Raw genomic sequence first — 27590 nt, 5'->3', positions numbered from 1 at the left:
ATGCACTGGATATATCATATACCACATGCACTGGAATCCTTTCTCTAAGACATTCAGACCTCTGTGTCAGGGCCCCTCCCTGAGGCTGCCATTTGTACATCCATGAGTCCAAATCGTGAATGTGGGGGAAGCTCAGGGTGAGTAGAGTAACTGCGTGTCTGGAGGGCTAATGCTCTGATAACAGGGAAGTGCATCTAGACCGTACAGGGTTACAGACCATAACGCTTAAACAGACTGGAGCCAGTCTGTCTGACTTAGAAGCCCATCTCCACCACTTACCAGCAAGGTGAACTTACTAACCTTAGACAAGTCACTTGTTATTTTTTTCCCATTTCTAAATGGAGATGATAGTTCCCCACCCCACTCCCTACTCAGGCAAGCAAGGCAAGTTTAAACCAGCAGTCCATTCATTCTCTCTCTCCCCTTCCCTCCCTGGTTCCCTCCTGTCCTCTGGAACCCATCAGATGCAACTGCCCCCGGAGATACAATCCAACAGATCCTTTTAGAAAAGCGGGTTTATTGGTCGGGCTGCTCACCAGGACACAGCAACATGAGAGGCTCCCCAGAGCCCACAGGAAACTGTTATCTGCCCACAACTCAGGTCCCTTCAGCCCATCAGCACCAAGGGACCTAGTCCCACAATCCCCATCCTCCCTCCAGCTGACGTGTTTCTAACCTTTCAGAAGAGGGAAGGGAACCAAGAAGAGGGAAAGAAAAAAAAAGAGCAAAGCTTTGTATTGTAAAAAAGATGTGTCCCCAGGCTCCCTCCCTCCACCCCTTAAAACAATTAGCTGCAATTCTAAAATGCAGAGCAGGGACGAAAAGGCAGAGGAGGTGGGGGAGAAGAAGGGAGCCTTCGGCCCTCCTCTTTGGCGGGGGTGGGGGTGGGGGGCTGTCCTTGCTACTGACAGGTAGCCTTTACTGGGGAGGAACAGGGGGACTGAAGTGTCCAAAGGAGAACCTGGTCAGAAATCAGGCCTTTGGACTAGAAACAGCACCCCTCTCACCCCCAAAGACTCAGAAGAGGAACCCACAATGCCAAGGTCTTGGCAAGTTCTGCAGCTTTATGACACTAGCTCTAGGGCAGGACCTTGAGAAGAAACTGCCAGGAGTGAGCCAAGGCTGGGCTGCTCTACACACAGGAATTCTGTGTTCTCCTCCCCTCCCCTCCAGCTCTCAGCTTGGTGGCCTGGCCCACAGCACCTTGCTCTTTTTCCCCCCATCTGCTAAACCTCCTAACTTACAGCAGCCTAGTGCTGCCCCCTTCTGGGACCTTAATTTTCTGGGCTTTGAGAAATGGGCTCCCCTAGGAGCACCATTCAGATCCCTGCAGAGGCACAGAGTGAAGCTTACCTCTCTCTTCTTTAGATCATGAATTTCTCACATTGTCCTTCCTTACCCTGAAAATGGTCCTGCTGTCCTCTGAGAACCCCAGGAAGATGGGATTCTTGCCCTGTATTTCTCATGCTGCTAACGAGCATTCTCTTTTCACTCATTCCCACCTTCTAGCTCCCGTTCTGCTCAAAGCCACAGCCATGAGTTCCCGTGTGCAGATGCATCAACAGGCAGGTGCCCCCCTCACCCCCGCCCCGACCCCTTCCCAAGGGCTCTGCCTGGCTCCAGCCTTCCTTATTAGGACCTTTTGCAGATACAGCCTGTGCTAGACCCTCATCCAGGGTTACGGAGGCTCACTCTGCCCTCTCTCCCTCACTGCTCCAGATTCTCCCCAAGGCTGCTTTCAAATCCTTACAGTATGGGGTTTTCCACGTGGGCAGGGGACCTCTTCAGGATTCACCCTTCCCTTTCATGATAATTTTGGCTTTGAAGCCTCCAGGAATCAGGATAAGAAAGAAAAGTTCAGTGAGCAGGAATGACAGCAGCTGGGTGTGAGTGTGAGGGGGAGGTAGGGCGGAAAGCAGCCTGCCCCAAGGGGGCCCAATCTTGGAACGACGGCAACCTCCTCCAGGATCTCCTCCAGGCCATGAATCACAGCCCTCTGCATTTCCATCCAGCCTATGCCTAAACTGGGGCTGTCCACGGTGCAGGCTGCCTCCCCCTCCCGTCTTAACAGCTGTAAGACTCAGAGGGGTGCTCCTGGAGGGAAGGTATTCTCAATTTAGAAACAACTCCGCCCTCGGAGGGCTGAGAGAAAATGCGCAGGGGAAAGTTGAGGGAGGGAAAGGAATCAGGGCGGGGGTGGGGGGAGAGGCGGGGCGGCGCGGCCTCCCAGCGCCCCCGCTCAGTCGCTGTCGCTCTTGTCCACCAGAACGGCGTCCGACTCCTCGGTGATCTCCAGCAGCGTGTGCACGTCGGTGCTGCTCCCGCGCAGCAGATCGGCCCCCTCGCCGCGCTCCGCGCCGCCCTCCTCCTCGTCGGCGCCCACTTCCACCATTTCCGTGGCTTTCAGCACCTCCACCTCGCCCTCGCGGATCTTCTTGACGTGGAAGGTGAAGGGCGGCACCTTGTAGACCGCGGTCTTGGAGCGCGCGTAGACCACGTGGTCGGGCGTGAAGGACTTGCGCAGCTTGTCTCGCGAGGTCTTGAGCTTTTCCCGCCGCTCGGCCGGGACCAGGCGCGTCCCCAGCTTGTTCATACGCTTCTCCAGGGTGTGCCGCGTCTTCTCCAGGTTCTCCTTGGTCTTGAGGCGGGTCTTCTCCAGGTTCTCGCGGGTGCGCACCTTGGTCTTCTCCATCTTCTCCTTAGAGAAAGCCTTCTTGAAGTCGTCCACACGCCGCAGGCCGCTGCGCTTGATGCGCTCGGCGCGCGACTCCTCGATCACCTCCTCCACCTCCACCGCCTCATCCGACGACAGCTCGAGCGCCGCCGCGTCCTCCTCGGGCCTCTCGCCCTCGGCCAACTCGTCACCCTCCTTCTCCGGCAGCGCCTCCGACTCTTTCAGCGACTTGCCGACGCTCACTTTGGCCGGCAGTTTCACTTCATCCTAAAGGGAGAGCAGAACGAACAGATGAGGGGGGCAGCGCGGGAGAGCTGGACAGGGACTGGCGGGGGACGCTGGGCAGACCCGGGGCCGGGGGATGATGATCCTGCGCAGTGCGTGGTACCCGTGAAATCTCCCTGGACTTGGGCGCCGTTGTATCTCCAACGCCTTGGCACGGAGCTGGATACTTCGCGGGCGCCCAAGAAATGTGTTAAATGAATATTAACTGTACACACAGGGCGAGGAGGGAACCCATCGGAGCCTGGCCTACATTATCGCACTTGGGTTAAGTATCTCTGCGGCCCTCCAACCCGCTGCTCGCGCCCGGGGCCCACCAGTTTAGAACCACTGCTAACCCATTAGGGGAACACAGTTGAACTTTGAAGTGGGCAGAGCGCCCTCTGGTGCACCGAGTCCCACACTGCCCGAGCCAGGTCAAAAGGCAAAGGCCTTTCGACAGAGTTTGTTTAGGTTGAGGAGTGTGGGCAGGGGAATGAGCTCACAGCCAGTCCCAGGGGGTGCCCAAGTAGGGTAACTTGAAAGCAAGTTTACCTTTTTTTTTTTGTCTTTTCTAGGGCCACACCTATGGCATATGGAGGTTCCCAGGCTAGGGGTCTAATCCGAGCTGTAGCTGCCGGCCTGCACCATAGCCACAGCTACGCCAGATTCTTAATCCACTGAGAAAGGCCAGGGATCAAACCTGCAATCTTATGGCTCCTAGTGGGATTCATTTACACTGCACCACGAAGTGGTGTCTTTTTTTAAGGGCCGCACCCGAGACATATGGAGGTTCCCAGCTAGGGGTCTAATTGGAGCCATTAGCCACGGGCCTGCGCCAGAGCCACAGCAACGCCAGATCCGAGCCGCGCCTGCAATCTACACCACAGCTCACAGCAAGGCTAGGTTCTTTTTTTGTTTGTTTGTTTGTTTGTTTGTTTTGTCTTTTTGCCATTTCTTGGGCCGCTCCCACGGCATATGGAGGTTCCCAGGCTAGGGGTCTAATCGGAGCTGTAGCCACCAGCCTACGCCAGAGCCACAGCAACAAGGGATCCGAGCCGCGTCTGCAACCTACACCACAGCTCACGGCAACGCCGGATCGTTAACCCACTGAGCAAGGGCAGGGACCAAACCCGCAACCTCATGGTTCCTAGTCGGATTCGTTAACCACTGCGCCACGACGGGAACTCCAAGGCTAGGTTCTTAATCCACTGAAGGAGGTGAGGGATTGAACCTGCAACCTCATGGTTCCTAGTCAGATTCGTTTCCGCTGCACCACCACGGGAATTCCCCCCACCTCTTTTTTTTTTTTAATGCCACAGGTGCAGCACATGGACATTCCAAGGCTAGGGGTCCAATGGGAGCTACAGCTGCGTGAGAACACCACAACCACAGCACTGCTACAGCAGCCACATCCAAGCTGCGACTGCAACCTACACCACAGCTCATGGGCAACACCCACTGAGTGGGGCCAGGGATCAAACCCATGTCCTCCTGGATACTAGTCAGGCTTGTTTCTGCTGAGCCACAACAGGAGCTCCAAAGGCAAGTTTACCTTCAAGGGAATGTGTTTCCCAGACTTCTTATGGTTTCAAAAGAATCAGTCTTAGGGAAGGGGAGCCATGGCCCTCCCTGCCCCCCACCTCCTCATACTAGTTTGCTCATACATCACCCCCATGTAGAAATTAAGGAAAGAGGGAGAAGCTGGCTGGAAGCCAAGGACATGTTTATCTCCCCAACCTGGACATTTCTTCTGGTTCTGACATCCCTGCCTTGGAGTGGAAGAGATGGATTACTTTTCCTTCTTGCTTCTCTACTCCCCCCCACCCCCAAACAGAAACTCAAGAGACCAGGAGTAGGATGGTGAGAGATCCTGGAGCTCAGAGCCAGTTCTTCCGTCTTCCCCTGGGAGGACCTAAAACACCAGCACTGTTTTCCATTCCGGGAAGATTTTTCCAAGATCCCAACTCGGCCAGCATTTCAGAATCTCAGGATCACCTCTCACTAGAAGGTAGGGGACATTGAGTACAGAAAGGGAAAGAGGACTTAATGCAGAATATAACCAGGCTAACTTCTTTGGCCCAGACTCTCTTTAGGGACTTCAGACAAAGGAATGATAGGCAGTAGGTTTTCTAAAGGGCTTTCTGAAGACTGTTTCGCAGAATTGTAGGAAAATCCCATTTGAGAAAAATGAGGCAACGTGAGCTGACCCCTCCCATAAACACACACGCACACACACACACGTACACATATACGTTGGCCACTTGGTATCTGCACCACCTGCTACAGAAATTCCTTCCCCGGCCCCTAACCTCTTTCCTCTCCCTCCCACCCACATCCCCACAGAGTTTCCTTGTTTACATTGAAAACTAGGAACACCTCCTCCCAACTTCCTTCCCTCCCTGTCAATATCATTAGCAGGGACAAAGGGAATGCTGGCTCCACCTCTTCTAAACTGGGCTCTGCTCTGCTGGGCACCAAGCCACCTCAAGCTCTCATTACTCAACTACACCTCCCAGCAGGCAAGGTGACCTGGGCCCAGGGCATGCTGGGACTTGTAGTCTCCACCTGCTACAGCCAGTTTGGTACTATCTTGGGCATCCTGCAGCGTTCTGTCCATCTCTTTGCTTCTTAGCACTCATGGAGGCGTTGAAGGGGTATTTTCCTTGCTATGAATGGGAGAGTCCCAGCCTCTCTTAGCAGTCCCTCTGATTTCCAGTTGCACCCTTTGGGTCTCCATGTGCAATCACCTCTCCCTGCCTGCCACCCGAGTCCTCTCTCTTACACACCGTTTTAGGACGCTCTAGCATCTAAATTCTCTGCTTTCTTCATCCACCCACCCAGAATTTACCTGCAGCTCTAGTATCAAAAAATGTCAGCTCTCATCACTCCTTCACAGCCTCCCAGTCTAAAAACCTACCCACGCTCCACCAAAGTTTGGAAGAGAAGGCCTCCTTTCACTAAGCTCAGACAATGTGGATGAATTCAGGGAAGGATTAAGAGTGATGGGTGGGGAGTAGTCAGGAAACAGTCCCCGCTACGGAGAACAGATCCACATTGTCTCCCTGCCCACCCCATCTTCCCTGATTCTCCCCGCTGCTCCATCCCAGCCCCTAAAGACTGAGCTGGCTGGTTTTCCTGGCCTCTGGCTTCCCAGATAAAGGTCTTTGCCAGCTGAGCTTGAAAGGGAACAGGCTGGGGAGAGAGTTCCAGGCTTCTTGTAGCCAATCCCATCTTCCAATGCAACGTCAGGGAGCAATCCCAGTGACTGGAGGGTTATTCCAAGGTAGGCGGTTGTCACCCCCAGTCCAGAAAGGCACTTGGGAATATAAAGCCATTCATTGTAGGCTCTTCCTCTAGATTGATGGCTGACACCAGAGGAGCTGCCTTCTCGGTGGAAGGTCAGGGGATAGGGGAAGAAACCATTTGACCTAAGTCCTGGATAATATTCAGTAGATTGACGCTGGAGAGGGTATACCACCATGACTTTAGCTTTTCCCCTCCATTAATGGATTTCGTCTTTTCTCCTTGTTTCCAAGCCAGGTTTCCCCTGTGACTCACAGCTTTGGACTGCTCTCCTAGGCCCACCCAGTTTGCCTGTTGCTACAACAACTGCCAACACAATCCCAGAGCACCTCCCCCACCCCTGGGCACACACAGGCCAGGCACCCTTATCCCACCCCTGCTTCCCCGGCAGAGCTCCGAAGCCAAAAGAAGGGCCTCGGGGTGACAAAGAGGGAGAGCTCTGCTCGTTTTTTTTCTATATTTTTATTAAACAAAACCACCAGTCCCAACAGGCTTGGTTTCCAGAGTTGCCTTTAATGACCAGGTCTGAACAAAAGCATGCACAGATTCCCCCGTGGCCCCCACCTCCACCCTGCCACACACACCAGGCACACACGACTCCCTAACCCAGCAACACCCCAGTCCAAGGATGAAGTTAGAGGCATCCTAGGGTGGCTCCCATCCCCCACCTCTCCACTCCCAACCCTACTCTGACCTTAAGATCCTCTGGCTTAGGAAAAAGACTTATATGATTATAATTTAATTGAGCACCTACTATGAGCCTGGTACTTGGCCAGGCACTTCACATCTGTCAGGGAAAAGGGACAAGTGTCCTGTGGCTCTGGGTAGAGCCTCTCTTGACTTAGAACTAACCAGTTCTCTCCCCAACCACTGCTTGGGAATGGCCAGAGGAGACACTGGAGAGGTAATTCGGAGACCGAGGATCCGCTTGGGGAGCATGTTAGAGGAGGCTGCCAACTGGCGGAGAGGCCAGAGAGAGGGAGAGTCTTAAAAATGCAGGACCGCCACCTTCGGTTGCCAAGACAAGGGGGTGAAAGATACCGAAAGTACATGGGACCTTCTTTTCTGCTGTAGTATAATTCTCGACAGGGCGATGTTGCCCCGGAGAGGATGGCAGTTGGTTCTCAGGGGTGCGGCATCTTAGATAGTGCAGTAGTTTGTGGTATTCCAAAAAGTCCCAATATGTAGTATATCTGTAGTGTTAAAATTTCATGGTGGGAGAGGACAATTAGGGAAAAGAATGTCTAAAAGGACTCCTTAGGGGAATGATCATATTAACAACAACAAAAAAAAAAGTTGAGAAACACTGTGCCATAGGGAGACCAGAAGATTCAAGCCAGAGCCAGTGAAAAATGTACCTCCTGCTGGCCTCTCTGAGTTGGCAGCTCTTAGGTGCCTCGCCCAAGGCAGGATCTGGCAATCATAAGGGATCGCTTTGCAAAAAACATTTTCTAAAAAAACTGGAAAAAATAAGTATAAATGTTTCCCCCAGCTACAGGGAGGGGGTGGAGAGGGCTCAGAACAGGCCCCAGGCCTGGGCCTCATGAGAGCCCGCTCCAAAGAGGCTTGGAGTCAAAGTGGCCTGTCCCTGAGGAGGAGGCCAAAAGGGGAGGAAGGGGGACTCAGAAGCGTGGGCAGTTTCAGGCAGTCTCATGCAGGTGGCAGTGGGTGCAGCTCAGGTTTGGTGTCTGGAGCATTTACTATTAAGACAGAAACCAGGCAGTAGGGGAGGGCCCCTTCCTGTCACCTTCCACCGGGTGGCTTGAACTCCGCATAATGCGAGTGTTTTCACAGTACCCGTCATCCACTCACAAGGGACAGTGTTGGAAGAGGCCGGCCATCCCAGACTGGCCACTGCTAAGCAGTGAGCCGGTGGTGGACTGGGGGCATGACTCCCCGTGCCCACGGCCCCACGGGACCCAGGAGACCCTAAGCGCCCCCGCCGGTTGTTGGCTCCTCTGGGGTGGGCAGAGGCCCAGGCTCAGGGTAATAGGGCAGTGTCCTAGGCGTCTGGTCAAAGGGTGGGAGTTCAGGCACTGTCTCAGGCTTCAGGTCAAAAGGCTCAGTCTCAGGCAGAAGGTCAAAAGGCACGATCTTGGGTGTGGCCAGGTCTGAGGGTGCATTCAGCTTCTTCTTGGGCTAAGATGAGGAAAAGGGGTTTAAGTGGGGCTTGGGATGAGTGCACGTGGGGTTGAGAGGAGGAGGCCTTGGCTGGCATGCAGACTTGGGGCTGGTGAGTAGGGGGAGGGGAGCACACAGGTATTAGGATGGAAAGAAACCCCCCTGTTTTATTGGCTGCACCTGTAGCATATGGAGGTTCCCAGGCCAGGGTCAAATCCAAGCTGCAGCTGCGACCTGTGTCACTGCTGCGGCAACACTGGATCCTAAGCCACCATACCGGGCCAGGGTCTGAACCTGTGCCTCCACAGCAACCCGAGCCTTTGCAGAGACAAGCCAGATCCTTAACCCACTGCACCATAGCAAGCGCTCCAAGAAACCACATTTTAAATTCTTCATCAAGAGGGCCCCAGGGCCACAAGAGGAGGGACAAACCCAGGTCCATGAATTAATAACTACAATTTAATCAGCACCTTGTGTCTTCCTCCCTCCAGAATCTTCCCCAGTGTCCCATCCTCAGCCTCCTACCTTCTACCCCCACCCAGCTGTGGTGGTGGAATGATGCTATCAGGGGGTGGAATGGTGGGGGCAAAGAGGCGGCTGCTGGAGAGGGGGAAGGAATTCTCTAAGAGGCCACTTGTTAAGACTCCAACTGGGAAGGCTCCAAGGAGTAAAAGAGCAGATGGACAACTTTACTGCCTTGAGTCAGACGCCGCTGATCCCAGTTACTCCCCAGGGCAGGGCGGGCACAAGTGCTGCCCCGGATGAGAGGGCGAGGCATGGAAGAGGGACATCCTGGCTATTTCCCTTTGGCCACGTCCCTGCCTCCTGCCTCCCTTGCCACCCATCCCACCATCCACTCATGGGCTTTCAGACACCGTGATGCACAGAGAAATCAGGACCAAAAACCAAACAATTTTATGACAGGTGAGCCTTTGTCTTGAGGTACCCAGCAGTAGCTCCCAGCTCTCCCTCCTAAGTGGCTGAGCTGCCATTCTGGCTTTGGACAGTCAGGACAGGTGGGGGGAAGGATGTTTGTGGTCACTACCAGACTCTGGTGACAACAGTGTTAAGTAAGGCGTGCAGCCACGAAAACCCAAAGCAGCAGGTGCCCACCTTCCCTGTAGCAGGAAGAAAGGAGCCAGTGTGATCCTCTCTTAGCCAGGGGACACCCCTGCTGGCCAGGGAACCCCTCTTTTTACACCCAGTACCCCTTCTCTCCACTGCCATTGGGCCAGGTGACCACACAGTGCCTCTGCTTCAGCACCAAGAGTCTGAGCAGGTAATGGCCACCAACCTTAGCCACTCAGCCAGCACTGCATGTGCACACACACACACATACACACACACACACACACACACACACGAGCGTGTGCACGCACAGACACAGCAGCCCCAATGCCAGAACTATCCTAGGTTAGGGGTAGCCTTTCCCCACTGATTTCTGCTTTAGAGCCTGGGAATGGAAGGTGGAGGTGGGGAGCAGAAATTAGAGCAGAAGAAGGGGTACACCTGGGCTCTGGCCCCAGCTTTGACTCCCCCAGTCACTGGAGTGGTAGTAAGCAAGTGACTTTTCCTTTCTGGGCCTCCACTATAAAATGAGAGAGCTGAAGTTGATTATCTCCAGGCATCTTCCAGCTCAAAATGTCAAGAATGACAGAATGATGAAATATTCACAATGGTATGGTTCAAAGTGATGGAACAAACGACCACTCATCTCTGCAGCTGGTTGCCTGGCAACAGTATTTCCTCTCCTTATCAGTTGCCACTCTTGCCGTCTCCTCCCTATTTTATTTTGACCATTATAATAGTCAGACTTTATTACTTAAAAAAAAAATTAGCAGTAATGAACCCTACTAGTATCCATGAGAACGCGGTTCGATCCCTGGCCTTGCTCAGTGGGTTAAAAAAAAAAAAAAAAAAAAAAAAAAACCAGAGACAGGAATATGATTTCCTTTGGTCTTAGGAATACCCCTAAAAATATGCTCCCATGCTCCCTGCTTTGAATCTGGTGACTGGAAAAAACAACCCAACCTCAGCTTTTTGGAGGAAGGGTATAGTAAGCACTCTCCACTAGGCCACCCAGGTAAGGAGTGAGAGGGACCAGGGCCCCAAGTTGGGAAGATTTTTGGACAAAAGTGTGGGGTTCTTCTCGAACAAGCTAGCCCTGATTTGCTTTGAGTCCAGGCAGGAGCTATAGGTTGGGTTAGGATTTGAGAAGGAGAAGCCAGCAGGCCCTCATCCCAGCCCTGGTGTCCTCCCCTTTAATTCCCATGAACCACATAAGCCCTTAAATGCTTCCTGGTCTTGTCCTCATGCACTTGGAGCAGGTCTGATGGGTCCATAGGTAGCTCACTAGCTGCCTCATCAAAACTACTTCGGAAAACGTTTGTTTCCATTTTAGCCTCCTTTCTGGATTCTGAAAGAACTCTGATAATACCCAGATCAATGACTGTCTGGAAGAATTGTCTCTTTGATGACAATGCCTACCGCCTGCTTGCATGGTGCCCACACTCTGCCTGATCTTCCCAGCAGTTCTCAGTCCACTGAGCCCTAGCTACTAGTAGAATTCCCTCCTTCACTAGCTGTTGCCCAGCTGGTTGTCGCCTGATAGGATGGGATGCCAAACCGCTAGCTTTTGTTTGGGAGACAGAGAGGAAAATGCCAAAGGACAAAGGACAGTAATGACTCAAAAGAGAGTTCAAGGTGAGGGCTCTTGATCCTGTGATGGGAGGGGCTGAACTGTGTGTGTGTTGAGGGGGGGATGTCAAATGCAAACTTGACCTGTGAAATCAATATGTCTAGCAGTCCCCTGAATCTGGGTGGAGCCACACAAGGGATTCCCTCTCTTATCCCCCAGGAAGAAGGTATGGGAGGCCAGATGGCCTGACCCTGAAGCTGGGGCCTTCCCACCCTTTAATGCTCCCTCCAGCCAGAGGGCCCCCCCCCCCGCCACATCATCACTTCCTAAGCTCCCCCCCACACACACACATCATCACCTCCCACGTCTGCAGTGGGGAATACCACATCCCCTCCCTGCTCCCACACTGGGAAACACACACACCATCCCAGGAGGCCTTTTTCTTTTCTTTCTTTCTTTTTTTTTTTTTTTTGTCTTTTTGCCATTTCTTGGGCCACTTCCACGGCATATGGAGGTTCCCAGGCTAGGGGTCAAATAGGAGCTGTAGCTGCCAGCCTATGCCAGAGCCACAGCAACGCAGGATCCGAGCCGCGTCTGCAACCTACACCACAGCTCATGGCAACGCCAGATTGTTAACCCACTGAGCAAGAGCAGGGATCGAACCCGCAACCTCATGGTTCCTAGTCGGATTCGTTAACCACTGCGCCAAGACGGGAACTCCCCAGGAAGCCTTTTTCTAAATCTCTCTGCCTGGCCACCCAAACATTCTACCCCTCAGCCTGACTTTATCATCTATGTTGGTGCCCCCAGTCTTCCCTATTAGGTCTGCCAAGGCACAGAGCTATTTTTACCTCATTCTTTTCCCAGGCCTGCGGACCTCAGGGAGAAGCAGCATCTGCTTTCCTCCCAGCAGCTGAGTACCCGCCCCCCACCCCGGAGGGGGGGCCGCCACCCCCATCTGGAACATCTGCTCTGCAGCTCAGGGAAGTTCTGCTTCCCTGAGCCCCACCCCTGCTGCTAGAATCCTGTCCTTACCCCTCAGTTCCTCTGCAGGCTGCGACCGCTTGAGCTATCAGTTATTTCCCCCATGCTTTGGGAGCTCAGAGACCCCCAGCTAGAGACATTCCTTTTTTTTTTTTTTTTTTTTTTTTTTTTTGTCTTTATGCCATTTCTTGGGCTGCTCCCACAGCATATGGAGGTTCCCAGGCTAGGGGTCTAATCGGAGCTGTGGCCACCAGCCTACGCCAGAGCCACAGCAACGCAGGATCTGAGCCGCATCTGCAACCTACACTACAGCTCACGACAACGCCAGATCCTTAACCCACTGAGAAAGGCCAGGGACCAAACCCGCAAACTCATGGTTCCTAGTCGGATTCGTTAACCACTGCGCCATGACGGGAACTCCCTAGAGCCATTCTTTCTACCTTAGCTCTCTTTCCCTCACCAGCCTTGATGCAGTCAAAGCCACCCTGTGGTTAGACCTCCACTGTGCCTCAGATACACAATATACAGACACAGTCCAGGCCAACTGCCTTGGGGCAGTAACAAAGGCACGCCAGGGGCTTCTGCACCGAAGTTTTTCTCCATACCCGTCCTCTCATCTTTGACAGGGAGGTTTACCTCCAGGCTGAGAACTTCCCCAGGTCCTGGGTTCTGGGACATTTTGAGTGACAAGGGTCCACCCTTCCAAACCCTTCATGACTCCCCTCTAGCACACCAGCCTCTGGAGAAAAGGCAGAGCTGGCTTGCTGTCCCAGACCCCTGCCTTGCTCTCCTTCCTTTGATGCACTTCAGTGCTCGGTGGTTCTCTTAAAAAAAATCTTACCTCCCTATCCTCCTTCCTGGAAGCAGTTAAAGTCGAAACAATCCTGAGCAAATATTTCCTACCAGATAGTGTTGTGTGGGGGGTGGCCGACTGCTTAACTGCCAGTACCTCTTGGTAGGAGTTCTGGGCTTTGGGGAAAAGGGGGGGAGTATCATTTCGGCCTCTGTCCCACCACCACCTCCTAAGATAAGTGCCAGCTCACTTATGTCTGTTGCCCCCAAACTCACTTGCCCCAATCTGCGTTACCCTCAGCTGTACCAAATTGACCAAGCCAAAGGCCTCAGAAGCAGCCCTGATGGTCAGAATCCAGCTTACCAGGGCCTCTGAGCAGTGAAACCACGGCTCCATGACAGAGGTCCTCTCCCTGGGGTGGGGGGGGGGGGAATCTGGTCTTCTTTTCTTTCCATTCCCTTTGGTAGGGGGAGGAAGGGAAAGAGAGGGCACAGACTAACCCCTCCACCCCCACGATCCCAAGGGAAGCAGAGAGGAGGGGAGGCTGGGCACATTGCCAGCCCACCATAGATCACTGGAGCCCTTGGCTCAGACCCACCCCTAGTGGAACTGGGGAGGCAGAGTAGAGAGGAGCAGCAATACTGAGATTTCCAGGTTTACTTGGTTATGGTAGAAAAACTCGGTTTTTATCCAGGCAGGAGGAATGGGGAAAGGTACAGAGGAAGCAACAAGCTGGCTGGGCGGAGCCTGGGGCGTGCCAGCCTCCAGCTGCCTGTCCCCTGCGCCTCTGCAGCCCCCGCAGTTATGCGGGGTGATTCACCGCGCCCAGATCTCGGGCCGCCGGGGCCGCCCCCCCCCCCTCCAGCCCCTCTAGCACTCCTCACACCACGCTCCCGTCGATTGCTTCCAAGAGGCCAAGGGTACGGGGCGCCCTGGGTTAGGGTGCCTCCAAGGGCTGAAAGTGCGAAGAGGCCAGGAGGCGGGAGCAGATGCAGCGCGGGGACGGCGTAGGCAGCCGAGGCTGATGCGTGGGCGAAGGGTCCGCGGGGGCGTGCTGGCAGTCGCGTCCCTCTCCTGGCGCAGCCCCCGCAGTGCGTGCCTGAGCCCTGAATCACCCGCTATATCGGGCGGGCAGCGCCGGAGGCCCCAAACTCGGGCCCGCGCGGCCAGTGTCCGCTTACAGCGGGCCCCAGTGTCCGCCAGGCACCCCGGCTTTCCCCAAAACTTCCTCCAAATAGGGAGACTTGACAGAGCTAGGTCGGGAGCTACCTGCGAGGGTCATTGTTCCTGAGACCAGCACCCTAACTCAGTTCTGCTACGCATTTGACACCGGAGGGAGGGGCCTGGGTAAGAGAGGAGGCGCGGAGTGCAGAGCGCGCCCCTCTGCGCGCTCCAGGAGCCCGCCACCCACCCCACGGCACCCCACCCCTGCAACCCTCACCGGAAGAAGGCTGGGTCCCCCGAGCGGAGCCAGGCTGGCAGAAGAGCCGCGCCACGGGCGGCTTCCCCCACCCCAAGCTCCAGTAAGGGGAAAAGTGGGCCTCTGGGCGCGGTCCGCCCGCCAGCTCACCTGGTAGATCATGACTTTAAAGTTTCGGCGCCGCAGCAGCTCGGCCTCGTTGACCTCCAGCTTCTTGATCTGGCCTGCCTGGCGTTCCAGGCTGCCGCGCACGGTCTTCACGTTGACGCTGACCTTGCGCACCTTCTCCAGCAACTTGCTCACCGTGTTGCTGGTGGTGGCGTGTGCCTTGCCCAGCTTGCTCAGCTCGCCCTGGATGCTCTGCACGGCGCCCTCCATCTCCGCCTGCCGCTCTTCCAGCTGGGCTTGGGTCAGCTGGATCTGGTCGACGGCGCCGATGATTTTGTCCAGAAGGCTCAGTACCAGCACGCCGTTCACCTGGTCCGATTTGATCAGCTCCTCAGAGCCGGCCCCCGACGGCTCCTCGGCCGCCGCGGCCGCCGGAGCCCCCATGGAGGAGGACCCCTGGTCCCCGGCGTCAGAGTACCCGGGAAGCGGCTGCTCGATGATGTGGAGCTGGGTGTCCTCCATGGCTGCCCGGAGCCGTGCGGGTCCTGCCGGCTGGAGCTGGAACAGGAGACCCGGAGAAGAGGAAGAGCAGGAGGGGAGAGAGTGGATAGCGGAGGAAACTCGAGCCACGTCCGTGCGCACCGGGACGGTGGCCAGAACTGTGGGGCGGGGGATCGGTGAGTTCCCCGGCTCCCAGACCAAACCCCGGAGTCTCATCGCCCATTGGCTGGCCCGACCCCAGAAAAGGAGGGACCGGGGCAGAAGGGGAGACCGACGCTGGGGAAGGGGGGGCAACCCAGGGGGACCCAAGAGCCGAGCGCCCCACCCTTCCCAGGATGGTTGGAATAGTTGGAGCGGGAGACTAGGGCCTCCGCCGGCAGCGGAGGCGGCGGGAGCGGGAACGGGGCTGAGGAATGTGAGCTGGGGAAGGGAAACAGGTCCCGGAGTGTTGCTGTACGTTTCCCTCTCGCTTTTTTCGCTCACTCCCAAACCCACCTCTGCATTTTTCAGTTCCAGGTCGGGTCGACAGACGCGACAGGAGATCCCGAGATTATGTGCAAAATTTTGTATTTTGTCCAGTTTTTGAGAGGGAAAGGATCCATGGCTTCCACAGTCTTTTCAGAGAGGTTTCTAATTGTCTAGCCCGCCAAGTTACCCACCAGTGTCGTGAAAGCTTGAGGGGTGGTTTGCCCAAGGCAAGGGAGAACTGAAATTAGAGTCAGTGGTAGTGAGGGGCTGCCAAGCTTCCTGGAGGTTCCTCTTAGAATTATCCTCAGAGGAGGATTCAGATGGGTGATAAAATAGAAACTAAAGCCTTTTACTCATCTCTCACCTTTCGCTGTGTTTCTGCCTGCCTCAGACGTCTGGCTGACACCAGTCTGGAGAGCAGGGTTGGGAGTACCTCTGCCTCTCTGGAGACGGGTGCTCCGCGGTCAGAGCCATCGGACCCGGAATGAGGGATTGGAGAGGGATGGTGACTTGCCAGGAGGTTATTAGCTGGTTAGCACTGACGTGGCACTCGAACCAGGTGTGAAAACTCCTCTCTCGCACTTTCCACCTTAGCAGGCTGTACTGGGACAGGGAAGGGCCGACCCAGATGTGCACCAGCCTGTTGACTTGAGGATTAACTACAAACATGTTTTCAACCATAATGGGTGTCAAGCAGCAGGCATCTCTGAGCACAATCAAGGAGGGCCCATAGCTCAAAAGTCCAGGGAGGAGAAACTGCCCATTCTCCCCTATTTAGGCCCCTAACACGGGACTGGAGCTGTGAGTTCCCTGAAGCAGCACTGCCCCCCTTTACCCTAGAAAAGCCACAAACCTTTTCCCTGCTTAGGAAACCAAGCTTGGGTTTCCCCAGCTGGATAGATGATGGTCTTGGCAAAAGGTCACTTCTAGTCTGGCAGGCATTATCATTAGGAAGAGTGGGAAAGTGTTTGGTGGGGAGCCCGGGCCCTATTAATCTAGTTAGAGAACCTACCAAGCCAGAAAGGAGCTGAAAAGTTGACTGTCTGGAATAGTGTGGGATAGCCTGGGATCGTCCGCGATAATCTGGGGTAGTGGGGGGATAGGCTGGGATTGTCTGGGGTAGCCCCAACAACTATTGAACAAGATATTTCCCCTGACACTTCATAGCTGTTTCCACAGAAACAAGTGGCTTTCTTGAATCTCGAAGAGCGTGAACTGGTACATAAAGCCACTGGTATTTATATGCTGGAACTGACAAATTAGCAATTTATTTTAGAATTTGAGAGAAAATGTGTTATAACATTTTAAGTTTCTTCCATTGAGGATTGATAAGACTTCTAAGGAAAAAAAAGTGTGACAGTCGAGAAATGTACTGGATGTTCATAAGGTTCTGACTTTTATAACTTGATTAGGTTGTTTTCACAGGTGACATGTAAGGTACAAATTGCAAATAGAAATATAGCAAAAGATGTTTTCTTTCTACTTCTGTCTGCAGCAAATTAATTTCTGACTCAGGAGACAACAATTGCTACTGTTTTCTTGTGTAACTTCTAAACCAAGTCTCTGCACATCATGTATATAAAAGCACTACACTATGCTTTTTGTCAATTACCAATACATCTTGGAGGTTATTCTATCTCAGTATATATAGAGCCGCCTTGTTTTCTGGTATAGGGAGGTACTCTACTTATTTAACCAGTTCTCTATCAATGGACATATACAGATTACAATTTAAACCTCACTTGGTGTAGGAGAGCTGCTGAAGAGGAGTTTTAGTGCTTGATTTGTTTTTTGTTTGTTTTGTTTTGTTTTGGTTGCATGTTTCCTAAAAGGAATCAAGTCCATGCCATTCTGATTTTCTCATCAGGAAAGTATTTCTCTTCTTCAAAAAGGAATGTCCGTATTTATGGATGAGTCAAATTATGTCCCAGGGATAGTCTAGTGGCTATGTCTCTGACTCATCTGATGCCTCTTTAACAGACAATTTCACGGAAAGGGCCCTACCCCTGCATGCCTATGTCCAACACGTATTTGCATCAGTATTTCTTTCCTTTTCTTCTTCTTACTAAATGCCAGCCAAATCCAACAGGGGGCGTGCTGAGCCTTGGTGCAGTAGCTTTATCAACACCAACACCGACACCCAGAAATGGAGCCGAACAATCCTTCCTAGAGGACTGCAATCCAGTTCAGTGAAAATAAGCAGTTTCTCTTCATTTGGAACTGCTTTCAGTAGGCCATCGCTTGCATTCAGGGTTGATGCTTTGCATTTTCCATTGCTCACTCTATTTGCTGAAAGGCGCACTGTTCCATTGTGTGCTTTCAGCTGGTGAGGCAGTCTTTAAAAGGGATAGAGAGGTGGAAACAAACAACCCTTTGGCCCAGAAAAAGAACACCAGGATGCAACCCTGTCAGCAGCTGAGATCTCACAGCTCTCTGTTATGCTCCTCCATCCATCCATTTGTTCAGGAAAGTGTGACTGTTTACCACGAGCCAGCTGCTGGGCTAGGGAATTCAATAAAGCCCAGGAGTTCTTGTCCTGGCTCAGCAGAAACAAATCTGACCAGCATCCATGAGGACATAGGTTCAATCCCTGGCCTCTCTCAGGTGTTGCCATGAGCTCAGTGTAGGTTGAAGACGAGGCTTGAGTCCTGTGTTGCTGTGGCTGTGGTGTAGGCCAGCAGCTATGCTCCGATTTGACCCTAGCTTGGGAACTTCCATCAGCCGGGAGCAGCCATAAAAAGATTAAAAAAAAAAGAGGAGTTCCCGTCGTGGCGCAGTGGTTAACGAATCCAACTAGGAATCATGAGGTTGTGGTTTCGATCCCTGGCCTTGCTCAGTGGGTTAAGAATCTGGCGTTGCCATGAGCTGTGGTGTGGGTCGCAGACACGGCTTGGATCCCACGTTGCTGTGGCTCTCCGTAGGCCAGCAGCTACAGCTCTGATTAGACCCCTAGCTTGGGAACCTCCATGTGCCGCAGGAGCGGCTCTAGAAAAGGCAAAAAGACCAAAAAAAAAAAAAAAAAGGAAAGAGCAGTAGATGCATAAATAGTTTTGTTTTGTTCCTCCCCACCCCTGGCCCCTGGCCGCCACAAGGCATATGGAGTTCCCAGGCCAGGGGTCAGATCAAAGCCACAGCTGCGATGATGCTGGATCCTTTAACCCACTGTGTCGAGCTGTGGATCGAACCTGCGTCCTGGTGCAGAGACTCCGAGGATCCTGCACATCCTGTTGCACCACAGCAGGAACTCCAGTAGTTTCTGCGCAAAGGGTAAGGTGCTCCAGCAGCTCAGGGAAGGTGACCACTACTTCCTGGCAGAGTGAGGAAGGCTTCATGGGATACATCTTTGCCCCCCACCCACCCACCCACCCCCACTCCCGAGTGGTGACTCGAGGTGTAAAAGCCCAGGCTGGATGAGGTGGAGGCGTAGCCAGGCATTCTCATCTCTTACCATGGTTCTGCCATAAGTCTTTACCAATTTACATTTAGGGAGATTCATCAAGATATGAGGGGTGCAGCATGCAACATGTTCCATTCAGTGTGGGATCTGTGCTGGGGGAAACCCTAGGGAGACAGTGTGTTTTGTTAAAAACAAATGACTGGGATGAATGATGTGGCTTAACATCAGAGAAACCATCTCGAATGCAAAACAAGTCTTCAGCAGCGGTCTCACAGCTGCCACCAACAGCAGAGTGTTTTTCTCCCCAGATTTATAGGCACTATTCTTGTCCTTCTGACATATTTGAAAAGTGCCCAAATATTTGTATATTTCTCCTCCTCAAAAATTCCTTCCTTCTCCATTGAACATTAAAAAAATAGAATAGCTTTCTTGAACCAGAAAGCAATCAAGGAATTCCTGTTGTGGTACAGCAGAAACGAATCTGACTAGGAACCATGAAGTTGCAGGTTTGATCCCTGGCCTCGCTCAGTAGATTAAAGATCTGGCGTTGCCATGAGCCATGGTGTAGATCACAGACGAGGCTTGGATCCAACATTGCTGTGGTGTAGGCCAACGGCTGTAGCTCCGATTTGACTCCTCGCCTGGGAACTTCCGTATGCTTCGGGTGTGGCCCTAAAAAGCAAGACAAACAAACAAACAGAAAGCAATCGAAATTATTTATTAAGTGCTAATTTATGCATAGTTTGTGCTAGAAAACATTCAGAGGACACAGAATTTGCTGTGGGGTAAGAGCTTTGGTCTCAGAGAAGCAGTCATTCAGGCTCATACACATAAAAGTCAAGAAAGTAAACGAATGAAAATGCCATAAAACGTCTTTTCATCCTCTGTCTTCAACATGCACTGGTCTCATCCTAAAAAGCAAACAAAAACAAATCAAAACTGCCATCTTAACTGGTTTTACTTTCCTGCCTCCCCACGGTTGGGTCCATCTGTTTTCTCCTGTTCAGATTTCACTGTTTTCTAGAACTGTTGGTACATATCCCTTACCTCTAATTCAGTCCTTAAATTTCTGCAGTTTATCCAAACAGGTAGTTTCCTTTCTACTAAAAGAACACATAAAAGTCACTAATAAACTCCATGTTCTACCAGTTGTCTCTCCTTTTCCAGTTTTCCTGGAACTCTGCACAGCATCTAGCACTACTGACCAATTTGTCCTTGAGACTCTCTCTCTTGGCCTTTGTGGGGCTGTATTATTTTTATTTACAGTATTTCTTTTTCTTTTTCTTTTGGCCACACCCACAGCGTACAGAAGTTCCCAGGCCAGGGATCTAACTCTGCGAACAAAGCTACTGCATGCAGTGACAACTCCAGATCCTTAATTTGCCGAGCCACAAAGGAACTCCTACTTATAGTATTTTAATTTTTTAATTTTTATTTTATTTTTATTTTTTATTTTTTATTTTTTTAAGAGCTGCACCCCCGGCATATGGAGGTTCCCAGGCTAGGGGTTGAATCAGAGCTGCAGCCTCTGACATACACCACAGCCACAGCAACTCGGGATCCTAGGCACATCTTCGACCTACACCAAAGCTCACAGCAGTGCCGGATCTTTAACCCACTGAGCAAGGCCAGGTGTCGAACCTGCAACCTCATGGACGCTAGTCAGATTTGTTCCCACTGAACCACGACAGGAACGCCTAAATTTTTTTTTTTTTTTTTTTTTTTTTTTTTTTTTTTGTCTTTTTGCTATTTCTTTGGGCTACTCCTGTGGCATATGGAGATTCCCAGGCTAGGGGTCTAATCAGAGCTGTAGCCGCCGGTCTACGCCAGAGCCTCAGCAACACGGGATCCGAGCCGAGTCTGCGACCTACACCACAGCTCATGGCAATGCCGGATCGTTAACCCACTGAGCAGGGGCAGGGATCGAACCCACAACCTCATGGTTCCTAGTCAGATTTGTTAACCACTGAGCCACGACGGGAACTCCTAAAATTTTTTTAATTAAGTATATATATTTGGTTTACCATGTTCTGTCCATTTCTGCTCTACAGCAAAGTGACCCAAACATATATATATATACACATTCCTTTTCTCATATTATCTTCCATCATGTTCTATCACAAGTGATTGGATATAATTGCCTGTGCTGTACAGTAGGACCTCATTGCTTATCCATTCTAACTGTAATAGTTTGTCCCACTAACCCCAAACTTCCATCTATCAACCCCAAACAGTATTTCTTATCCCATTTGCTAACTTATTTTTTCTTTTTTTAATTGTCTTTAGAAAAAAAAAAACAAAACAGATTTTAGGGAGCTCCTTAGTGGTTTGGTAGGTTAAGGACCCAGCATTGTCATTGCTGTGGCAAAGGTTACTGCTGTGGCGAAATTTCGACCCCTGGTCTGGGAACTTCCTCAGGCCTCAGGTGCAGCCAAAAAAGAAAGAAAATAAAACAAAAACCAGATTTTAAAACAGCTCAAAAAAAGCAAAAAAAAAATCCCAGCAACAACCATTAAGCCTTTTTAAGATATAACTCACATACTATACAGTTCACCTATTTAAAGTACACCATTCGGTGAATTTTAAAACATTCACAAAGGTGGCAACTGTTAATCAATTTTAGAACATTTTCATCACCTGAAAAATAAAGTCTTTTGAAGAAAAAGCAACCCAGAGTTAGTAAACAGAGTTTTTACTAGAAAGGATCTTTGCAGCGGGGGAAAGGGACTATTGCACGGAGAGGAGGGGGTGTATTGTAATAAAGGAACGCTGTGACTGTCAGATCTTCAAGTGTGCAAGGACCAGGCAAAAAGGGGTTTTCTTTTACAGAGAGGAGTAAACAAAGCTAGAAGGAACCAGGAGCAGGGAAGGGATGGAAGGGTGGCATGATCAGGGAGCAGATCAGAAAACACTTTGCCCTGAAGCCAGCCTGTCCTCAGCACCAGTTGTGTGCTGGCCGGGGCTGAGAGTGGGCCAAAAAGGTCAGGGACCTGGAAGCAGAGGAGTTTAAGCCAAATTTTGTTAATACGCGTTTGGTTCCGAGTGATCGGTAGGGATGAGCTGTTCATTTCATTTCTTTTTTCTTTTCTTTTTTTTTCTTTTTAGGGCCACACTTGTGGCATATGGAAGTTCCCAGGCTAAGGGTCAAATTGGAGCTCCAGTTGCTGGTCTGGCCTATGCCACAGCCACAGCAATGTGGGATCAGAGCCGAGTCTTCAACCGACACTGCAGCTTGCAGCAACACCGGATCCTTAACCCACTGAGCAAGGCCAGGGATCAAACCCATGTCATCGTGGGTACTAGTCAGGTTCGTAACCTGCTGAGCCACAGTGGGATCGCCTCATTTTAATTATTTAGGAGGCAAATATGGCAATGAGGAGGGTCTGTGTCTGTTCTTGTCATAAATAAACAAGAGAGGCATCCGTGAGTCATAGGGAGAAGGGTGGTTCTTTGCAGAACCGAAAAAAGGGAGATTCCTTTAAAACTCAGTGTTTTCCAGGAGCACAGGACTGAGGTTACAATTCAGTTTTTCACCCCATACCCACAAGCTGTCACTCCCCATTCTAGTCCCCGACTAATCTACTCTCTGTCTAAAGATGTGCCTATTCTGGAGCTTATACATGGACTCGTACCGTATGTAGCCCTTTGTGTCTGGCTTCTCTCACTTAGCATAGTGTTCTCGGGTTGACCCAAGTCTTACTGTGCATCAGCCCTTCATTCCTTTCAATGGCTGAATAACATTCTGTCGTATAGACATGCTACGTAGTGTTTATCTGTTCATCAGTTGATGGACATTTGGAGAGTTTCCTTTTTTTTTTAGCTATTAGAGATAATTCTAAGAACATTCATGCTATTTTCTTTTTTTCTTTTTGGCTCCACCCTCAGCATTTGGCATTTCCCTGGGTGAGGGATCAAAGCTGCACCATAACAGCGACCCTGGGCTGCTGCAGTGATATCGCCAGATCCTTAACCCACTGCCTGCTGTGCCACAAGGGAACTCCATGCCATGCTGTTTTCTTTTCTTTTTCTTTTTCTTTTTTTTCTTTTTCTTTGTTTAGGGCTGCACCTGCAGCATATATAAGTTCCTGGGCTAGATTTTGAAGCAGAGCTGCAGTTGCTGGCCTAGGCCACAGCACCATCAGATCTGAGCCACATCCTTGAGCTATGCCACAATTTGTGGCAATGCCAGATCCTTAACCCACTGAATGAGGCCAGGGATCAGACCCTCATCACAGCAGCGACCCAAGCTGCTTCAATGACAACACCGTATCCTTAACCCACTTCACCACAGAACTCTATTAATTCTGTTCCTTTGCATTAAACTCCTGTTATTCCAGTTTGCCTGATAGACCATGTTCCAAAAACATGCCATGAGCATCGTTCCTTTTGAAGTCTCTCGTGTTAGTATTTCTGTGTTTGCTCCCTTCATTTCCTATGGGCTTGGAACTTTTTGAAATCTATACAGCACCTAGCACTGCTTGATATATTCAGAAGGTACTTAGTTTAGAATTATGGCTTGAAATAAATGAATTAGGGAATGTTTCATCAGTAAGGGATCCCAGTAATGTTCTCTCACGGTCATGTATTACCTTAGGAACCACCTGATTAATGTTTTTCAGATGAGGATTTCCGTCATGGTGCAGCAGTTAATGAACCCAACTAGCATCCATGGGGATGCAGGTTCGATCCCTAGCCTTACTCAGTGGGTTAAGGATCTGGCACTGCCATGAGCTATGGTTTAGGTCACAGATGTGGCTCAGATCTGGCATTGCTATGGTGGTGGTGAAGGCCAGTGGCTGCAGCTCTGACTGGACCCCTAGCCTGGGAACTTCCATATGCCGAGGGTTCAGCTCTAAAAAGACACACAAAAAAATATTTTTCAGATGAGAAAACTAAGGCCCAAAGAGGTGGGTACCTAAATGGAAAATTGCTTCACTGCAAATAATTTTAGGAAATGAATTAGTAGGGTTTAAATTGTAGGATAGTAAACAATTTTGAAAAGAAATTCAACTTTATTGTTTCCTGTCGTGTATAGTTACTCTGATCGCAAGTTTTCCTAGTGTGGATTATGCTTAATCCTTCTGTGATAAACACATTCAGGCGATTTGAAAAAAAAAAAACCCAAAACAAACAAACAAAAAACCCCTATCTATTTGCATGCCAGCAATACTTAGCACAAATCCTTCTATAAAAACAGTTTAATTTTTTTGATTTTTGGCCACTCTGTACCATACAGAGTTCCCCGGGCCAGCCTATGCCACTGCTATGGCAATGCCGGATCCTTAACCCACTGTGTGTGGAGCTGTGACTCAAACCTGCCTCCTAGGGCTCCAGAGACGCTGATAGTCCCATTGTGCCACAGTGGGAACTCCTAATTTTTTTAATGTAACCAGAGTCACCTATAGGCAGAACTGGTGGCAATAATGAGTTTCTCCTAAACAACTTGGAAATAGGATTGTCTTTTGGGAGTTTAACAAATTTAATTAACACATAGTATGAGTATTCATGGCGCCTCCTAGACATTGGAAATAATGACTTACTTGAGTTTAATCAGACCTCCCAGCAAGCTGAAGAAAATAAGGATTCTGGACCAAGTTAATAGAAAAAAATGTATCCCAGTTCAAACTGAAATATAATAAACAGTCCATTTATCTGCAAAAGCTAGAGGAGGGATCCTGTTACTTTGATATTTGTTTAATTGAATGTATTAATCTGATTAAAATAGATTGTACATAATCTATTAGACTAGATTTTACACAAAACATCTGATGAACAGAATGTTTATCCACAGCTCTGCCTCCAAATCAGTGTGTGATTTCAAGGGAATAACTTTTCTTCTCTTTGCTCCTCACCTCTCTCTTAGTTCTTAGTTTTTTTTCAATCTGTAAATGAAAAAATAATAGATGATTTCTAAGATTCCTTTCAGTTCTGACATTCTGTGACTCTGATTCTACTCTCAGAAAGCCCTTTGGGATCTTATAGTATTTCAGAAGAGTTTTGAACATCATTAATTCAAGCAAACATTTAGCAAATAGTTATCAAGTGCCTATACATTGCTAGTTCTAGTGCTAGGACATAGGGACTCAAAGATGGAAAGACATGGTCCCTGCCATCAGGAGCTTATGGTGGAATATGGGAACCAGATATATATCTCAACAGTTACAATTTAGTGGGATAACTGCCATAAAAGGCAGCATATACAAGGAGCAAATGTTTACATAATTTTCAGAGTGCTTATATTTACGTAAGGGACACAGGGGACACTTCAGGGGAGTTGAGTTGTAGCTTGAAGAACAAATAGGCATCTGCCAAGCAGAAAAATGTATCTGGGGGCTGGGATTCTAAGGAGAGGAAAGATCTTGGTAAGGGCATAAAGACCTCTGAGCCTATGGCAAATAGCTTATTGAGGCTGAAATATAAGGTATTCAGAGGCAGAGAGGCTAAAGGTGAGGCTGAGCAGTAAATGTCCAATCACAGAGCCTCATGAAATCATACTAAGAGGTCTGGATTTTATCCTAAGGGTTATAAGGCACTATTTAAGGACTTTAACCTAAAAAGGGAGAGGAACTGATTTGCATTTTTTTTTTCGTTTTTTGTCTTTTTAGGGCTGCACCCATGGCATATGGAGATTTCCCAGACTAGGGGTCTAAACGGAGCCGTAGCCACCGGCCTATGTCACAGCCACAGCAACACCAGACGTGAGCCATGTCTTCGACATACACCACAACTCACAGCAACGCCGGATCCTTAACCCACTGAGCAAGGCCAGGGATCAAACCCGCAACCTTACGGTTCCTAGTCGGATTCGTTTCTGCTGCGCCACAACGGGAACTCCTAATTTGCATTTTCGAAAGAAAATTGATTTGAGGAAATGCAAGTGGTGGTTTGGAAGGGGCTGAGATCAGAAGCAAGGAGATCTATCAAGAGGCTACTGCAGTAGTTCCAGCAGGAGAAGATGATCATCTGAACTAAAGCAGTGCAGTGTACATAGAAGGAAGAGATCTGGTGGGAGAACTCTGTAGGAGGGAAAATCAGTAGGGTTTGGTGATTGATTAACGTAGAGAATGAGGGAAAAGGAGGAGTCTAAAATATTACAGTTTTCAGGAGTTCCATGGTGGCTTAGCGGGTTAAGGATTTTGTGTTATTACTGCTGTGGCTTGTCTCTCTGTTCAATCTCTGGCCCAGAAACTTCTGAATGCCATGGGTGTGGACAAAAAAGTATTACAATTTTCATTATGTAGGAGCACATCTGTCGAAACTGTAGATTGGATTATATATATACTAACCCTGTGCTAGTCCCTGGAAGTGCTTTTTAAAATTTTCTCTCTTTTTGTTTTTTTTTAATAGGTTCAGAAGTTCGTATTTATTTATTTATTTATTTATTTCTGTCTTTTGTCCTTTTTTAGGGCCGCTCCCATGGCATATGAAGGTTCCCAGGCCAGGGGTCGAATCGAAGCTATAACTGCGGGCTACACCACAGCCACAGCAATGGGGGATCCGAGCCGCCTCTGCGACCTACACCACTGTTCATGGCAATGCTGGATCCTGAACCCACTGAGCGAGGCGTGGGATCGAACCTGCGTCCTTGCGTCCTTGCGGATACTAGTCAGGTTCGTTAACTGCGGAGCCATGATGGGAACTCCCAAAATTTTCTCTCTTTATGGAGGTCTAGTTGATGTACAATATTATATGTTTCAGGTGTATAACATAGTGAGTCACAATTTTTACTTATTACTATTATTATTTTTCCTTTTAGGGCCGCACCTGTGGCATACGGAAGTTCTTGGGCTAGGGGCTGAATCAGAGTTGCAGCTGCCAGCCTATGCCACAGCCACAGCAACTTGGGATCTGAGCCTCATCTGTAACCTATGCCGCAACCACAGCTCACAGCAGCACTGGATCATTAACCCACTGAGCTAGGCCAGGGATTGAACCCCCATCTTCACGGATACCAGTTGGGTTCTTATCCCCCTGAGCCACAATGGGAACTCCTCGCAATTCCATATATATGGATTATAAATGGGTTATATTCCATCTATAACTATAAAACATTGGCTGTATTCCCTGTGCTGTACAATATATCCTTGTAGCTTATTTATTTTATACACACTAGTTTGTACCTCTTAATCCCTTACCCTTATCTTTTTTTGTGTGTGTGTCTTTTGTCTTTTTAGGGCCACACCCATGGCATATGGAGTTTCCCAGGCTAGGGGTCCAATCGGAGCTGTAGCCACCAGCCTATGCCACAGCCACAGCAACACCAGATCCGAGCTGCGCCTGCAGTCTACACCACAGTTCACGGCAGTGCTGGATCCTTAACCTACTGATCCAGGGATGGAACCTGCATCCTCATGGATGCTAATCAGATTCGTTTCCACTGAGCCACTACAGGAACTCCCCCTTACCCTTATCTTGCCCTTCCCACTTCCCTCTCCCCACTGATAACCATTAGTTTGTTCTCTATATCTGTGAGTCTGTTTCTTTTTTGTTATATACACTAGTTTATTTTAAAGATTCTACATATATGCAATATCATGCAGTATGTCTTTCTCTAACGTATTTTACTTAGCATAATACCCTCCAAGCCCATCTATGTTTTTGCAAATGGCAAAGTTTCATTCTTTTAAAGACTGACTAGTTTTCCATTGTATATTTTTTACCACATCTTTTTTTTTTTTTTTTTTTTTTTTTGTCTTTTGTTGTTGTTGTTGTTGTTGCTATTTCTTGGGCCGCTCCCGTGGCATATGGAGGTTCCCAGGCTAGGGGTCGAATCGGAGCTATAGCCACTGGCTTACACCACAGCCACAGCAACGCGGGATCTGAGCCACGTCTGCAACCTACACCACAGCTCACGGCAACGCCGGATTGTTAACCCACTGAGCAAGGGCAAGGACCGAACCCGCGACCTCATGGTTCCTA

The 27590-nt window shown here is 50.1% G+C and overlaps 1 protein-coding gene across 2 annotated transcripts; it reads right to left on the bottom strand.

The window, feature by feature from the left end:
• Positions 1 to 500: 500 nt before the first annotated feature.
• Positions 501 to 14968, bottom strand: CAVIN1 (caveolae associated protein 1). Of its 2 annotated transcripts, none has more exons than XM_021066983.2 (2): positions 14348 to 14968; positions 501 to 2941 (listed from the first exon to the last, which is right to left on the bottom strand). In XM_021066983.2, the coding sequence occupies exons 1-2, from the start codon at positions 14825 to 14827 to the stop codon at positions 2240 to 2242; spliced, it is 1182 nt and encodes a 393-aa protein (XP_020922642.2). In that variant the 5' UTR covers positions 14828 to 14968; the 3' UTR covers positions 501 to 2239. The 2 variants fall into 2 exon arrangements, with proteins under 2 accessions (XP_020922642.2, XP_084840538.1); XM_084984412.1 differs by lacking the exon at positions 501 to 2941 and adding an exon at positions 6735 to 8380.
• Positions 14969 to 27590: the final 12622 nt, after the last annotated feature.

The sequence above is a fragment of the Sus scrofa genome, chromosome 12 (genome assembly GCF_054392235.1).
Source record: "Sus scrofa isolate SSC_HxYL_T2T_F1_AM1 chromosome 12, Sscrofa_HxYL_maternal_Yorkshire_Landrace_v2.0, whole genome shotgun sequence".
Classification (NCBI taxonomy): Eukaryota; Metazoa; Chordata; class Mammalia; order Artiodactyla; family Suidae; genus Sus; species Sus scrofa.
Note: the sequence above shows the minus strand (reverse complement) of the source record. Positions and strands in the feature narration are given on the sequence as shown.

Bases quoted from the DNA above. Each gene is read 5' to 3' on its own strand.
- CAVIN1 (XM_021066983.2), bottom strand. From the start codon at position 14,827: ATGGAGGACACCCAGCTCCACATCATCGAGCAGCCGCTTCCCGGGTAC. The intron at 2,942-14,347 runs GTGAGCTGGCGG...CTCTCCCTTTAG, and splicing joins TTAAAGTCATGATCTACCAG to GATGAAGTGAAACTGCCGGC.